Below are 17,157 nucleotides of genomic sequence, written 5' to 3'. Positions count from 1 at the left end.
TCTGTATAATATTGAAGCCGCAAGTACAAAATCAGAATATTGGACACCGGTAAGAAAGACAACAATTTATTGGCAGCTGCGCCGTCGGTAGCTCTGAAGAAGAATAAAGAGGTTTGTTCTTTGCGAGCTAATATGAATAGTGGTGTGTGAGCCGCTTCAGCTCCAAAAGTTGTGTAGTGCCCGATGGATAAATATGTGTTTGTAGATGTAATCAGTGACGGCTGCACTGTTTTCTTTCTGTTCATTTCACTAACAAAACTTTAGTTGCGAGAGCAGCTTCGTCCTGTCGTGTTCGTTGTCTTCACTCCGTCGTCGTCGCTTGAGCGGTTTTCATCATGTATAACGTTATCCAACTCGCCCAATCCGCTACCTTACAGAAGACTAGTTTTTATATAGGTCACGAGTAACAACAGTGACAGTGTGTAGCTCTGAAGGTCATGGGTGGCTCGCCGTAGAAGGGCACTTTCACACAAAGGCAACGTGTGGAAACACCAGCACGAACGTCTAGAAAACGTGCACGTCCATGGAAGAAAGAAACCTAGATATCCAACTGTGTTTTATCCTGTTTTTAAAGGTTAAAAGAAGATTCGAAGAGAATTTCAGGCATCACGTTGTTGGGCATGCACTTTTTGATGTTCGGAATTTATAGTTTTAATTTCTAGGTTTCAGGCAGACATTACTAAGTTTTCGAACTTTTTCCTGTTCTTCAAGTTCATTAAGCTTTCAGTTAGGCCTTCGTTACCTAGAGAGTAAACCCCAGAAAACACTGGCCCGCAATTATAAATTTCAGAGCAATAAACCCAATAAGCCTAACAAATAACACAAAAAAATACATTTTCTTTTTTACAAAGTTGACAAACTTTTTAAGGATAATAAATTGTGTGTGGAGGGGGGGACATATATTACGCATGATTTAACAGCCTTCATATAAAAAGAAAAAAAAAACAAAACAGTGAGCTTTTCTCCGCATATGCTCAATGGCCGGTGAGCTTTTCTCCGGTGAGCTTTTCTCCGGGATTCGACCAAACCAGGGCAGCTGTCATGTGACGCCTCCACTCTTCCATTTCAACAATGACAGAGCTGAACACACGTTTGAGCCACCTCAGTCAACTGGGTCGTCAAGTCGACAGACCGGGGTAGTTCACGAGAGACAATCAATAAAAGATTCTCATGTAGACCATTCGAGTTGACATCCATAAAGATAAACGTTGGAATGAAATGGACACTTTACACTCTAAATTAACTGTTTTTTTGCAACTTTGGCAAGGCGAGCATTGCTTCCGCAGCACAGCAATGTGCTCAGCCTTTCCCTCAGCGATGCTGATGATCACAGAAATAAAACAAAAAGAGAAGTGGACGGGGAGGATGTCTCTGTTCATTTAATTGCTTATTATCGTTTAAGGGCCCCAACAAGGGCTCTACAAGTGTCATCTTTTTACCTACTTTTTCTTGGAGTGCTGCAGAAACTGCAAGCATTGCCAACTTAGCACAGGAAAGCTGAGGCAGAGTACAAAACTTCTGATACTGTCCACATTTTACATGCATACTTAGAACCACATCCCCCCCCATTGCACATCCGTAACTTCAATTGTACTTTAAGGGAGATTTAGTGCATAAAGATAAAAAACAGGATGCGAACAAACTTCAAAGAAATAAATTCAAGGATATTCCAGGAATTTTATGGCCCTGTTGGGAGTATTTTCAAGCACCTAACACGAGGTTGTAAGGGGAGCCCCTAAAGCTTTTCCTGTACTTGGTGGCTGACGCTAAGTAGCTCCTCGGACTTACTGGGGAACACTTCAAGCATCTGTCTCAATAATTATTTTTCGGGACAACTTTCCCCGGCCTTTAGGATGTGAGGAATGCACATGCAAAGCTTGATCAGTGCCCAAGGTGTGCGAGGGCACGTGTGTCCATACCTTAGACCACATAGTGACAGGGACGATGTACCCGACAAAACTAACTGTCAGTAGTCAACTGCAATCCTAGAAGTGCTATCCGATTTCCAGCTTTCAGAAAGTGAAAAGCAATGGGATGTGCTTTACCCAGTACCTTACAAGCTTGTTGGTATGCGTTAGTTAGAAAAGCGATACACAAAAGACAACACCCCATACAACGACAAGATTAGTGGACTGTCTACTTTCCAGGTATTCCCCAACGCTGCCTGAATGATGGATCAAGCAGTAAGTCAAGAGTTCTTCCCACTATTCCCAAAATAAATGAATGACAACATATCGTGGACAGCCTTTGTACTGCCAAATCTTGGGCTGGCACCCCTATTCCTGCCACAAATCGTATGGGCATACTGTAAACAAATTAATTTCCGCAAAAACCTAATTTTTGCGAATTTCGCGAATCACTTACTATTTGCGAAAAATAGGTTCTGCAAACTATTCCGGTAAAATGTAAACACATTGCAATCTATATTGAGATCCCACCGCGTCGCCAAAATTAGAGGCCGGAAATTATTCCCAAATTCAGTTTTGACCTAAATTGCGAAATATTGAGCCCGCGAAAAATAAGTCGTTTACAGTATATGATAGTGGTCCGAACTTCAAACTGCCGTCACATTGCTGTCTAGCTGTAAGTACGGTAGCCACTTACCCCAGAACACCAGCAGCAACTGAACAAGTGTATAAGTCCTTTAGAATCCTGCAGCCCTCTGTTTTGCACAGGCTTACAATGACCCGGCTATATTTCAAATTTTTGTTTCTCAAGCCCAGGTAGCTCATCCCCACGCGACTACTTGTAAACATCCAAAATCAAAAGACCCCACTTGTCAGTCCTCATCACTCTTCGCTTGTTTGCTTACCTCCCCAACCTTTTCTCCTTGCTTCCAACGCACCTCGAGGGCATAGCTAATTTTAGAAAGCACTGGACCTGCTAAGCGTAGCGCAAATCTTTTTGGCTGCCGATAACATATATTTGTCTCTTCCCCTCGGTTACATCACGAGATAGTGCGCAGCCCCATCCGGCTCGGTTATCACGAGCTCCCGTTATCATCGCACCCGCAAGACACCGCCACCGAAAACCGGATTGCTGTCGTAGTTCATCTGCATATCACGTGGGACGCCGAGGGACGTGCCGCCTTGTTGTCGGCGAACAGGTCAAGCGTTGTGAGATAAACAGAATGTGTTAGATAAGAGCGCTCCTTTGCAGGCACACACACACACACACACACAGGGAGGTTATCGTCCATTATCGCATGTCGGTGATGGCCAGCCGCGAAAACATTCCCGGCCTCCTACAGCTCGGTTGAGGAGGATAAGGAGAGATTAAACAGCTGGAGTAAACAGCACCCACTGGCCACGTGCCTTCAAGCTCTGCATTCCCGGACCCCCAACAATGAGCAGGCTTGTGCAAATTTATCTTATGCATGCGTGGCAGGCATGTCTGCTGTTAGCAGGTTGCTACTGGACAACTTTGTAACAAGTGCTAGCAGCAAGTATTTGCAACCAGGTACAATGAGTCTTAAATGCACATGCAAGGTGGCTGGCAAGATTGCCGGCACGCTCTCTGATGGACAGACACAGAAGGAGGAGAAGGGGGGGGGGTGTTCTAGTGATTAGGGGGCACAAGTGATTACAGCGATTTCTTGGAACACTTCTGCCTTGGGTAAAAGTTGTTATCAGAGGTCAAAACAGAAAAAGCAAAACTGTGCTGCGGTGCATCTTTTCCCTTTCAACAAACATATGTGCAAAGAGTCTTAAAATGGGCCTAGAAGCTTTCTAGAAGCTAACAAGTAACTGAGTCTATCTACTCCATACAAAGAGTGCCCCCAGAAGTAACACTGATTTATGCATCAAATAGAACAAGTTGCAATTCAATCCAGACCAGTGTCTTATTCCCAACAAGAGGCCCAATGGTAAAATGTGCTAAGTGCAACGCAGTTAACCTATACATGCAATCTCCAATTTTCTAAATATTAAAGCATAAAATGCTTTTGAACACTACCCCCCAATTCCAAAATTTGGTCTGTCTGTCCATCTGTGCATTTTCCGCTAAATTTAACGGGGAAGGTGGCGTCGCGTGACCTATATACGCACCTTGGGAAACCGACGGCAGGCGACCAATACGTTAACCCAGTTTCCCCGCTAAATTTAGCGGACGGTTGATGCCACATGACTTATGCACCAATTCAGTTACCCTCTAAATTTAGCGGGAAAATTCACGTCTTGTGACTCGGACACCGATCCAGTTTCCTTGCTAAAATTAGCGGGGGAAATCGACGTCATGTGAACTATACAACCATTCAGTTTTCCCGCTACATTTAGCAGGAACAGATACGTCACGTAACACCAATTCCGTCACCAATTGCGTATAATGCATTTCATGCATTATGGGACCTTGAGGGTAAAGTTCACTGCCAATATTTTTTCTATGTATAAGGTGGCTTGTTTTGTATAAGGTGGATTGTTTTATATGCAGCACCAGTGTGGGTTCTACGAAGTTTCAGGTTTAGTGCTATTCTCTTTTCAGTAAATTGCAACAAAGCGCTAATGTTGTTTTCCCGCTGTGTCCTGCCTTGTAGATATGCAAGAGATATAAAAAAGTGATTTAAATCCAATAGGGCTCCATCATCCCGAGATGTCACTTCCACTGATGAAGATTATCAATGATGCAGCTCCAAGCTACTAGTGTTCCATTAGAATGAAAAGGTAGGCTAGTCGGCGCATTGCTTTGAAAATAAAAGAGCCAATCCCAAAAGAGATTTTCGAGGCTTTCAGCATCAGGCTTGCCGGCGAAGCAAAATGTAGCGGTGCACCGTGATTACATCTAACACAAAAAGGATTTGAGTACATTGTATCATTACTGAGAGTAGAAGGCAGATATATTTATGTTCTTTTCCATAATAAAGTTCAGTTGAAAAGCACTTTGTTTGTCTCGCCTTTCTTGTCCTGTCATTTGGAGATTTTATTTTCATACTAGTGTTCACATCTTTAACACACTTCAGAACAAGCTTCAGAACATATGAACTTCACATGCCTCCATGTTTATAGGGGCATCGAGAGCAGTGTATATTCCCCAGTCTAACTGAATTCACCTATCTAACATATATAACCTCTAAAGCCAAGGCTCCTGTTCCCGCGGGCACCGCGGAAAAGTGGTCCGTATTTATCACGTGACTGGTCCTTATTCATCACGTGGTGCTTGCGCTCTTTCGGAAGCTTCCTATGGCCTCTAAAAGTAACTTATTCATCTTTGTTTGAAGTATAACAATAAACCAAGACGAATAAGTAACTTCTAGAGCCCAAAGGAAACTCCTGAAAAAGCACAAGCAGACGTGATAGACCTGTGCGCCGATCAGACGACGGCGGTGGCGCCCCGAAGCAGACGAACTTGTGCGGCGGCGGCGACGTAGAGAAACGCGTTGAAGCGGCGTTCGCACAACGCTCTGCGCGCGGCAGCGACGCAGCGCGGCGGCGCGCGGACCTACCACGTGACCAGCGGCGGCTCCCGCGAGCGCCAACTACAAATTCGTATAGCGCCGTAAATATAGCTCTAAAAATTTTTTTTCTTCGTTGTAAAATCGTTTTATGACATCTTTTTTCCATCTAAGCTGTCTAAAAAAATGTTTTTTTTCTTTGCATGTGTCCTTTAACAAAGTTTAGAACATGGGCCCAATGCCACCCCTCAGTCTCAAACTAGAGCTAGAATCTTCCAGCCTTACAACGGTCGAAACTGGAAGAATGTGCCGAGTAAAGAGAGGAGTGCAGAAGCACTTACCGTGGGGATAGGCGAGCGTCGAGGCACACGTCTTGGAGACGGCTCCCGCAGCCATGTACTGTACAAAGTCCCTGGTGGACTTCACGTCTGGGTCGTAGGAATCCCTGCAGGAAGACTCCTTGTGCTTGCGCAGCTGTGCCTTGATGAACTCGTAGATGACAAAGTGGATGATGGTCTCCGAGATGCCGAAGTACGAAGCCGTGATGCCCTTGTAGAAGCCCACCAAGCCGTGACGTTCATAGATGTCGCGGATACACTGCACTGCCGAGATGCTGCCATACATCCTGGAGTGTGGGAACAGCAGAAACAGGTTTCAAGTTGAAGAATGCTCGGATGTTTGAACCAGCCTTTAATACGTGCAGCGACAAACGAAGCAACACAGCCCCCTTAATTTGGATGCCGACTCTCAAGCCTAGAGGCTTCTAGGCAACACAATCCTTGGGCATTCTATCCATCTCGACCTAGGAGCAGCTCTATGACTGCAACTAGATTAGATGGACAGTTCCAAAAAGTTATGGAATGTGTGGCCATGTAGAGCACAACTGGGCACCAAGACATGGGTGTCCATAACTCAGAAATGTCTTCCTAAGTCAGAACAGCATGAGAGACAAAAAGCTAAGATGCACAACAGCTAGAGTTTAAATATAATTCAATTTCTTGAAAGGTCTAGCGGAACCTAACAGTGGCCCATTTGCAAGTAGCTGTCCGTACCTTTGATCAAGCTGGAGCCGTGTCTTCACAAACCAGATGGGGTTGGTTGCAGTACAGGACATGAAACCTGCAGATGGAGGCAAGCAGAAGCGACGCCGCAGGTTCGAGCACTCTGTCCCGAGAAAAACCGGCGGCGACAAACAATCCAGTAAACCATCAAACTGCCAACAAAAATATACTGAAAACCTTGCAGGCAACCTCCACAACACAACAGAACAGACTGCCACTACTGCTTTTGTGCGTGCCGTAGAAAATATGTGCAAAGGGCGGCATGTTATCCCTGCAAAGGTTGGGGTACAACAGGCAAGCAAACGGGACAAACCAAGACACATCTCACTGTTACCAGACTAGCCTAAACAGACGCCAAGGGGCCTTACCAGCGCTGGCTGCCGAACAGATATGTACAATGGGAGTATCCGAAGGGAGGAGTTCGTTGAAGAGGCTCTTGGAGTTGGAGTATGTACAAAAGTAGATTGCCCTGGTGGAAGGAGCGAGACATGAAAACGAAGACAGGATGAGTGTCGCAGTTGGCAGCAGCATGAGGAGGGGGAAGGGGAAAGGGGAGAGAGGGGGGAAGCCACGACCCTTGAGTGATCGTCTCCTCTCCCCCGAAACAGTGGCTGGGGGGCTTTGTGTTCGTAAAAAGTACCTCGAAGGCGCCACTCCGACCAGGTTAGGTCCGAGACCCTTGAAGAGAGCCTTGGTGCCTTCCATCTCGACGATTTGCCTGGGATGAGTTGGGGAAGAAATGGAGAGAGAAAGAGGAGAAAAAAAAGAGTCAATTTTGGCAGCAGCGGTTTTTTCCTCACTGTGTGCCTCTCCTTCGCGCCGTTTGCGAGCCAGCGAGCGAGCGAGGCCACCTGGCGTGCGGCAAATTTGGCAAGGAGGAAAACGAACCAGCGTCACGGCGCCGCACGGCAGCGCATAAATACGAACCGAACCCGCTGGTGGCAACCTGCCAGGACTCGGTTAGGCAGGGTATGCAACCCATACTTTGTCGGTAGAAGATAACTAGCGGACAGACGTTAAAACCGGAGTGAAAGGATGTTTAAACTATTTTCTTTTACGGTCCATGTCATGCTCAGAAGACACGACTGGATTGCAGCACGTCAAGCAGTGTGTGCTTGTACCGTACCATTTGTGTGCCGCAGGGGAGGCCTGCAGTTAAATCTATGCAGAGAAACCAGGCAGGCAGGCGTCCTCCTCAGCACTGCCCAGGCACAATGAACGAGCATGCGTGGCACTAAAATGTACCTTGTGCCTTGATTTGTGAATGTGTGCGATTCTCAGGGGAGACCAAGACGCATACTTGTCCGCTTGCTGTTTGTGCAAATGCTTGCTTGAAATGTACATACATTATGAAAAATATGTCAGAGTCATAAAAACTAAAGCAAGCAAGTTTAAAGATCTATGAATAGAAGAGTGCCGCATTGCTCATAGCCTGCCAGCACACAAGGCTGGATCACGTTAGACACTCCCTGCACCGGAATTTCTCATAATTCGACAATTCCCTCAATTTAGATAAAACCACCATTAAAACACTTGCTTTCTGTAGAAGAGAGCCCTTCAATCGACTCAGTATCAATTTACGGAAAAACCGGGCAATAAGCTGTGGCCTCGGAAACAGCCTCAAGCGCCGAGAGGTCCGTTCGGATGATCCGTTTGCTGGGTCAGCATACGACCAGCCAATGCAATAGTGGACCCTGCAGCAGCGTCTTGGAATGCTCTTTCCCTTATGTCTCATGTTCACGGTGGGAAAGGAGGGTGTAAGGGAGGACGGCGTCTCTGCACAAGCACTACTCCAGAGGTGATCACACTCCCAGAAAGAATAATAACCTCCATCTAAAGTCGGTGGGAGTAAAACGTTTGTTGGCACTGTAAAAGAAAAACCCCCGCGCAACCAACCCGACTTACACGCACCAAGCGCCTGCAGATAGACTCCCCTATTCTACACCTAGGCACGTCGGAGAGCCCAAGGGACACTAGGACCCCCCTTCTGGTGCAAGTAAATCCCTCTTTGAGTTCAGCAAAACAAAAATGCACAAGAGGAGGCAGTACTCCCAAGAAAGCGACAAAACAAGAACGGCAGGGCATCTCTTTCATATTATGCCCGGCCTCCAGCACGTACTCCTTGCCTTTCTCACCGCTTTCGGCTGCGTATACACGCTCAAGGCTCACAAGGTGCCGGAGCATCATCAAAGGTAGAAAGCTTGTGCTGGAAGCAGGACAAGTGAGGAGCCTCTTCACTGCTTAATCCTGTCAGTGATTATAGGCCAGCGGCCCCAGGCTACACGGTGGGACACAGCAGGACAATACCGTCTGCTGCGATTGATCGCGCCGTGCTGCTGACCAATCGCAGCAGACGGCATTGTCCAGGTCCCTCAGCCCTGCCCCATAGATTAGGGCCCCAGAGTAGCATAAAACATAAAGAGGCACACAGTGCAGAAAGCAAAGAAAGTCAAAACCATATAGGGCAGAGGCTTAACTCACTTCAGGCAGCGCCATATTCCAATGGAGGGGACCCTTGCGGGCTCGGCGCCGCCGTTGATCACCGAGGCGGCGTAGCCGTTGGGCGATGGGGCGCACGTGCACGTGTGAAAGCCCAGCCGGTCGGCAAGAGACCCCACGGCCGCCTGGGGCGCGTTGGGGGACGTGGCAGCCGCATAGTGGAAGGTGGCCACCGATGACTGCAAGCGCGTCTTCACCACTTCCAGCGGGCAGGTGGCTATCGCTCCCGCAGTGCCTCCCAGACTGCACAAGCCAAGAGCAGGGGGAGGGAGGTCAATTCGAGTGCCCGGGTCACTGAATGAATCTTTATTTCTTAGATAATCGTGTCTGAGAGGGTGGAGCAAAAGGCGGTCCGAGCCACCCGACGGGGTTCCATTCCAGCGCTACAACGGACGCAGCATATATTAGCGAAAGGTGCGCTCGTTTGAATACATTACTTTTTTATGCACAACTGAAAGAATAAACAACGGTGCAAATTAACCATAAACCAAATCGAGGGGTGATGATTTAATGATCGCACAGACTATAAGCGAAAAGAATGTGGGACAGAATGTATGCTTAAGCATAATTTATAATTACGCTATGCCTATCTTTGACCATAGCCTCCTATATGCCACGACAACCTACGTGCAGTGAGTGGCAAAGGCGGAAGGAGCATAACTACTCGTGAAGTCGCTCCAACCAACATCACTGGATACACCAATTGGTTCAACTCTGCTCTTCAGGCAGGTCCCTTTGAATGTTGATTGAAAGACCTCATAAGGAACTATTTTCAGCATCATTGACTGCGCTCCACCATGCTTTTGAAACTGTGTTGTTGCAGGTACGAGGCAAATTTGAAATCGACACCTGCTTCCGTAGCAAAAATGCTATGAAAACGATCCGGGCGCATGCGGTACATTCACAGTAGATTCTCTGGGTTGTTTCTAGTCTCCAAGAAAGAAACATTTGCACATCTCATTACATTTCTAAAGTGCACAGCAACTATTCTGTGTTATTTGCCAAGAAAGCCCGGCAGCAGACCATAATATTGTAATGCGCTGGCAGCATCACAGCTGCAAGAAAATGGACACGGCATTGTATGCTGCCGTCATACAGTGTCCATGTGAAGTTCTCAAATGAGTGTACGCAACAACGTTGGTTCAAACTACTACAAGATGATTAACCTCATTGTGCTGTCGACTCAACAACCCCATCCTAGTGGGCTGGAATTAGTCACAAAGACCTAATTGTATTGCTAATTTTTCTTCATTGTAAATATTAAAAAAAGCAAATTTTTTTTTTTTTTTTGTAAAATGATTTAATCAGACCTAGAAAAAGAATAACTGCAGGAAAAATCAGAAATTATTTCTACTGAAGGTTTCGGAATATGTTCGTGGGCATTACTTCTGTTTACCGATGCATGTCCAAAATACGCACAGAGGTTTACATGAATGCAGGTTATCCACATATTAGATTTCTCATATCTGGAAAAAACGACTGTTCACAATGTGACAATGGTGGTTCTACCATTATGACATACAGGGGTGCATCTAAGATTATTTTTATGTTATTTCATTAAGACATACACGTATCAACTACCAAAAACATTGTCTCTTCCTTTGATGCCCAACTTGTAAGATATGTGCGTAAGACATCTTTTTAAATGTGACAAGTGCAGAAGAGCGTGACGAGTATAGAAGAGAAAACAAATGTCATCTGGACTGGAGTTTGCATGAACCTATACCATATCCTATCATAAAGGTAGTGAACTTACTGTGTGGAGCACTTTAGAAAAAAAAGGGCAAGAGTGCACCCAGAAAAGAATGTTAACCAATGATAGAAGAAGGTCAACATGTGGTGAAAGAAAAAGGACACAAGACGACCCTGCTAGCTTGATACACAAATCTGGGAGCATGCAGATAACTGAAAGGCCTTCACGACATTGCCAATCCCAGCTGCAAACAAGTGACATCACCTGAATCCAAGCAGATAACTGTGATAAGCAGATGATTAGAGAGAGGATGTGAAACAGAGCCGAAATGGGGAAAACACCACATTCAAGTACATTAAAAGCAGTTCTGTATTTGAGAAAAAAGAAAGAAACAACACTTAAATTGTCGTCATAAGGTTTCCAGAATGACGAGTATCAAAATTATATTTCGGATTGATGTGCCAAGTAGCCAAAACAGCACTTCTAAAACCCTTATTTTGCCTTCAATGGGAGGGCAAGATTGTGACGGTATTATACGCATATCGACATTTCTGCACCTTCCACAACCCTTGCCCTAGCAGTCAAAAACTCGGCACACATTTCCTCACAGGTGGCATGAGCAAGGTAGTTGAAACCTTTAAGTATTACGTCACACACAGCGGTTTGGCACCTATTGATACATTCGGGTCAAATAATTGTGATATTCACTAGCAGGACAAAAATGTGGTAGAATTCACCATTAACTCATTTTTTTCAAGAACCTCTTCGGCTTCCCTTTATGTTTCAAGATGGCAGTCCTAATCCCCAACTGCCACATATTCTCAAATGACTTCTCGTTATAATAATAAAGGCACTTCTCTCCATTTTACATCATCCCACAAGAAACAATTTTCATAGGTTAACAACAGTGAACTTCCCGTTTTCACAAGGCGTCCTCATCCCATCATCACCTAGTCTTGTGCCACAGACCTGTTGAAACGAGCAGCTGGCTTTCCCACGGCATCACACCCGTTTCTAAATTTATCCTCATTCCGTAGAATTACTCATGCTGTTTGTTCACTACCATGTACCAGCCCGTGTTAATCAGGGTTCTGCAAAGCATTCACCCCCAGCTTCGTTAAAGGGATTGTCCAGTCGAAATCGGAAGTATCTAAGTTTTTGCGCTCATATGTTGAGGGAGCATTTATGTAGACAAACATTTTTATTTTTATATATGATGTCCCAATATTAATTAAACCTTTCATAAACGTGTGTACAAAACTGCACCCTAAACTTTGCCAGTGCAAATGGCTGACATCCATAGCTGCTGTGTGACGTTACCTAATGCAAAGGATCGTCGGATGGTCGGGATGACAAGTGTTGGTCGATGGATGTCTTGTATTTTGTTTCGAATTATATAGCCTGCTGGTCTGTACCCTACTGAAATATGTGTCTTGTAATGCAGTTCCCAAGCGTGTGCAAAACAGTTGTGCCTTTCTGCAAAATATTACTCGAAAACAGCCGTCAGCTTCAAGCAAACTCAACTGCGACGGCCACCAATCGGACAAAGGGTGCTTGCAAAGAGAAGGAAGCAGATTTTGCCTCTGAAGTGGCATCCGGGTTTACGAAGCAGCGGATCCACTGGATCGGTGATGTGGCTGCCGGTCGTTCCCTCAGAGGCGATGCCCGCGGGTCCAAGGCAAATGGCAAATCGTTCAAAATACATGTAACATTTCTAGATCGTCACTTGATTCCGACGAGCTCGGTGAATCGTAGCCACGCTCCATTTCCACACGTGGGTCGAACAAAATCGGGCTCTATGCGTGCTAAATATAACTTTTGGCATCATTTCAAGATGGCTTAGCTGTCGGTTTCAATTTTGATGCATAATCAAACCGATTAACCCGGTTTGGGCAAGAAGTGGGTGGACATAGTTGAATATAATTGGCATAGCATCACACCTCAGCTTACGAACCTTCTGTCTGCTTAGAGCTCAGCTCGTAGCTCTCTTCTGTGAAATGATTGCTACATAAGTGGGATCTCGATCTTGACGGGAATCCAGTGCTCCCAACGCACAGCGATGATTAATTTTGCTCCTCACTGCATGTCTCGCGGATCGCAGGTGCTGCCTGGCGGTTGAGGCACCCAATCGTGCAACAAAGCTTAAGCTCAATGCGGCATTCACTCGCAGGCAAACGACGAGACGGAAATGCTCACTCTGCGTTATGTGACGTCAGAGCTTCAATGTCGCTAACGAAAGCACCGTATGCTAGGATGTGATTGGAGCAGATTAAAATTCAATTACTCATGCAGAGGGGCATGTAAAATACCCTATTTAGATTCGCCCGCCATCTGTTGAACGTGGCGTCAACCTTCCTTCCGATGCCATCTTTGAGGCGACTGGCAAAGCGCTAAGGCCATTGGCGGCGCGTGAAAGCGGCGCGCAGCGACCGCACGACTGCTCTGTTCCGCTACGGATTCAACAAGGAAGTAAAATTAAAAACAACAGATGTAAAGATTGGGATTGTATTGTTTTTCTTTTCAAGTTAAAGATATTATAGCCAACATTTTAATAGCCGTTGCGCTTTCCTGTTCAAGTCATGCTCCTAAACAGAGCACCCCTGCGTTAGTGTTGTGTGCTTTTTTTTCAGGGATTCTAAACGTTTTCTTAATATATGACACTTTCCACAATGACATGAAGGGCTCATGGCATTTGTATGTAACATTAGCGAGCATCTATTATTTTATGTGATTTTTTGGGAGCTTAGTGATGGCTAGCATCGTAGCTTCGCTTGCGCAGAGCAACGGTGAGGTCCAGTCAACATCACTAAAATACACATGTTTTGCGCTTGATTTTTTTTTTTTTCTCGCTCACGCAGGTTGTTTGCTCCAGATTGAAGGCTGATGCAAAGTGCAGAAGAACTAGGCGACGTAACAACTTCGTTTCGTACATGCATAATAAAGACAATGGTGCTAAAAAGCAATAGTGAACGCTCGCTTACTTTACGCTGTGTCATTATTATCGCGCGACACTCACATTTCGAGAAACATTTTCGAGGTGTAGTCGAAAGCGGGCTCTTGACTGATTACCTGGACCTGATGGCGAGTTCAACAGTCGCGCTTGCTCGCTTCCCAACAGATTGGGTCCGCGCAGGAGAAGCTTTTTTATTTGTAGCCAGTACTGCAAGCAACCACTTTAATAAGCACTGGTCATTTTCTGTAGGAAGTAAGCATGAAATTTAAAAGCGCGGTGAGCTATGTTACCGCGCTATCAGGAGGAGCACATTAAAATGTCGCTGAGATGTTTTTGTGCATTTTATTTAAAGGAGCCGAAGAGTATATATATATGCTCAAGTACTGAATTTATTTGTTATTATTATTATGATTATAAAAGGAAAATGTTCCGACTTTCCGTAGAATAGCTTTTTTTTTTTTGTTTTTATGCATTATATTCCGCGTACTTGCACAGCGGCGACACGCCGGTCATTTCCTTTTACGCTTGTCTGCGTCGCATACGCTTGTGTAGTACATTAGTATAAACCTTCAGTGTAGTTCTTATTTTTTACCTAAAATAAAAATACTACTATCGTAAATTCGTGCTGTATCACACGCACTCTTCATGATATTTTTGAGCTTCCATTCGGTGGTCTCCCCAAGGAACTGAATACAAATGTATTTAATCAATTTAATTTCATGTTGTGGTTATTGTTGTTTTGTTTGTATGTGTGTGTGTGAATCATATTTGCAATATTGCCACGGTTAAGACAACTGTGAACCAACATTAAACGTTCAACGCCCCTATCATAGAGCTGTAATTCGGGTCAGCACACGCTTGGTCAAGGCGCACTGGGTGAACAAATACTCACATTCTTCAAACCCGCAGCCGTGAATGCCAAATACAAACAAATTGTTACACAGGGGCTGACAGCCCTGCTAAATATATTATAAAGATCATCCTTGTGCAAACTGGCATAATCAGCTGGTCAGGCATAATCGCGCGGTTGTTGCAATTCCCGTCGGATATCGCGTGACGTCAGACAGAAATTGGGGGAGTGGGCGATGTTTTGGAATTTTTATTTTACAGCTATTCCACCAGAAAAATGGGATGGGCGATCTCTTGGGGGTGGACGTCCTTAAGGGATTTTACTATGTTTTTGCTTCGGTAGTGCTCCGTCCAAACAAATGATGTTTGCCTCTTATCTTTCTTTGCATTTTGCTGAGCATCCCAAGCTAGCCTTGCTACTGACCATAGACTTCATTCCCACAAGTCTGCTGTGTAACATGTGTATTTCTATTGAAAATGTGTTTGTCAGATGACCATGTTATGATTCAGTACTCGCCATCACGCCATCTCCACAAACATATCTCACTACAAAATAACTTTTTTTTTCTTTAAATTTTTTGTTTAAAAAAAAGAATACAGTCCACGAGTACAAGGTCTCGAAAGTCTTTCTGCTTTATACTAGGAAGTATATTCTTCCTCGCTGTAACACTTTCAATATCGTAGTGAGTATGTCATGTTTATATAGACCATTCCATTTAGCGCTCTCTGGGCGGCACCATTTTGTTCGACAGCAGCGCCCTCTCCATATATCCAGGAAATTCTGCGGATTCGGCGGGGTAAAACGAGAGAGAGGGCACGCGCCAGACTCCACTAGCAGACGATAAAACGGTGGTTGCCTTTCTCTATCTTTGGGCTGTATCGGCGGGCAGTACGGAACATACTGCCCGCCGATACAGCTCGTGGCTGTCTATGTGAAGTGGTTCGCGTTCTTAGAATAGTTATGGCTACTTAAAAATCAGCCTAGAGCTCTCTGTTGTTCTACTTCGGTAAATGATCAACTGCCATATCTTTTTTTCCGTTATTTAAATAGCAGTTGAGTCAGCCGGCAGTACTACCCTCAACTACTGCGTGTATTGCGGCAGGAGAGCACGTTTTTATTTATTATTTCAGACATCCACTCATGGTCGCTGAATGGCTACACTAGTACGAACTTTGTATAGTAAAAAAGGTACAGCCACAGGATTCACTTTTCACCGGAGAGACCGGCCAGTCTGACACAGTTTTCCCTATTCTCTTTTATTTGCATGCAGATAACAGCGCAATTGGACTCAGTCTTTTTATCTAGCATAGTAATACACGATAACTGGCATACCAAAATCTGCGCATCTGCGCTTGAAATTTCCAAAATGACGAGATTTTAAACAGAGTTTGTTCGCCAGCCGGATGCTAGGTACTGCCCACTCGGCGGAGCAGATGACATGCGGGTGAGAGGAGGAGGGCATTTTTTTCTCTTTTCACCCTTTCTGCTATGACCCTAATGGAACGGTCTATAAACGATACAAAATAACAACACACACACATAAACACACACAAAACGATCCAATGCGATGGTGGTATCTTTGGAAGTGTATAAGGCATCATAGAATCAGTAGAACTAGATAAGATATGCTACTGAGTTGTACACCTTGTTTCACCCAGCTTGTTTTGCAAGATTTCCAAAAGCCTATTGTTAAGAAAATGTAACACACCAGAAATATATATTTTCGTCCCTCCATTGGTATTCTATCCACATTATTTTCTTTCTCACTTGTTTTTCGACGTGCACAACATCCTTTAACCAGCACGCCTGCGGTTAGTTCCCCGTGCCGTCGCCTCTCCATCTTAGACCCTCACTCGAATCAAACGCATTAATTTAATGCGATTCAAAATTCCGAGGATTTACTCGTGCACGTCCGGAATTCACCATCCGTTCTAAAATATGAATAAATAAGAAAAAAAACAAGGAAACGACTCCCGATCAGTCTCTTCCTCTGCCGCAGCGTGTACAGTCGTCCACATGTTAAAGTAGAACGGGCCAACGCGTTCTCCTGGTTATTTCGCTGCAAAATTAAACGAAAGAAAAACAACATGCACTTAACGCGTTTAGTGCAAAACAAGAAAAATATAACACTACCAACGCATATCTAGTAGAGAGAGAACATAAAGTAAAAAATAAAGAAAAGTGCGAGAAAAAAAAAAAAAACAACTGCCGTAACCAGATCGCTAACCCAAGAGCAGCTCATTGCAACGGCCTTAGGGGGGCAACGTTCGCGGGTAACGAATGATTACAACTTGCAGTTTTCTTGTTTTGATAGCCGCCGACCTTTTCTCGGGCGCTCGAATCGGCAGTCAGCCTCCCTCCCTCTCTTGCCGAGCTAGGACAAGTTTACGACGGCGGGAAGCGAAAGAATATGGGACGTTCATTAAAAAGACGGCCTCTCAAGGTCGCACATTCCAACGCACTAGTACGCGTACGAAGCAAAAATCGACAAGCTGTTATTCCCACCTGTATACCGGTCGTTCTTACGTGAAGCTGCAAACGAGGCCGAGTTGTATGGAATTATTTTATATTTATTTAAACCGGGTACAAAAGAAAGTCGGGAATCAAGTCAGCGGGTATAAAAGTATGAAAATAAAAACAAAAAGGGGGGTAGAACAGCGATTCAAGCGCGAGTCTCGACAGTAAACTTCGCAATGTGCACAGTTGCGTTCAACC

At 45.0% G+C, this 17,157-nt stretch overlaps 1 protein-coding gene across 1 annotated transcript in view; it reads right to left on the bottom strand.

The window, feature by feature from the left end:
* Positions 1-17,157, bottom strand: part of LOC8036625 (solute carrier family 25 member 36-A) — a 57,886-nt gene that overhangs the window by 39,636 nt on the left and 1,093 nt on the right. Inside the window, exons 2-6 of the mRNA XM_029974760.4 lie at positions 8,929-9,189; positions 7,088-7,165; positions 6,816-6,916; positions 6,439-6,505; positions 5,728-6,011 (exon numbers count right to left, since the gene is read on the bottom strand). Of these exons, the coding sequence (XP_029830620.1) occupies positions 5,728-6,011; positions 6,439-6,505; positions 6,816-6,916; positions 7,088-7,165; positions 8,929-9,189 (791 nt within the window). The remainder of the gene's footprint in view (positions 1-5,727; positions 6,012-6,438; positions 6,506-6,815; positions 6,917-7,087; positions 7,166-8,928; positions 9,190-17,157) is intronic.

This window comes from Ixodes scapularis, unplaced genomic scaffold, assembly GCF_016920785.2.
Source record: "Ixodes scapularis isolate PalLabHiFi unplaced genomic scaffold, ASM1692078v2 PGA_scaffold1__304_contigs__length_218370807, whole genome shotgun sequence".
In the NCBI taxonomy this organism is placed as follows: Eukaryota; Metazoa; Arthropoda; class Arachnida; order Ixodida; family Ixodidae; genus Ixodes; species Ixodes scapularis.
This window is presented reverse-complemented; position numbering and strand designations above follow the sequence as displayed.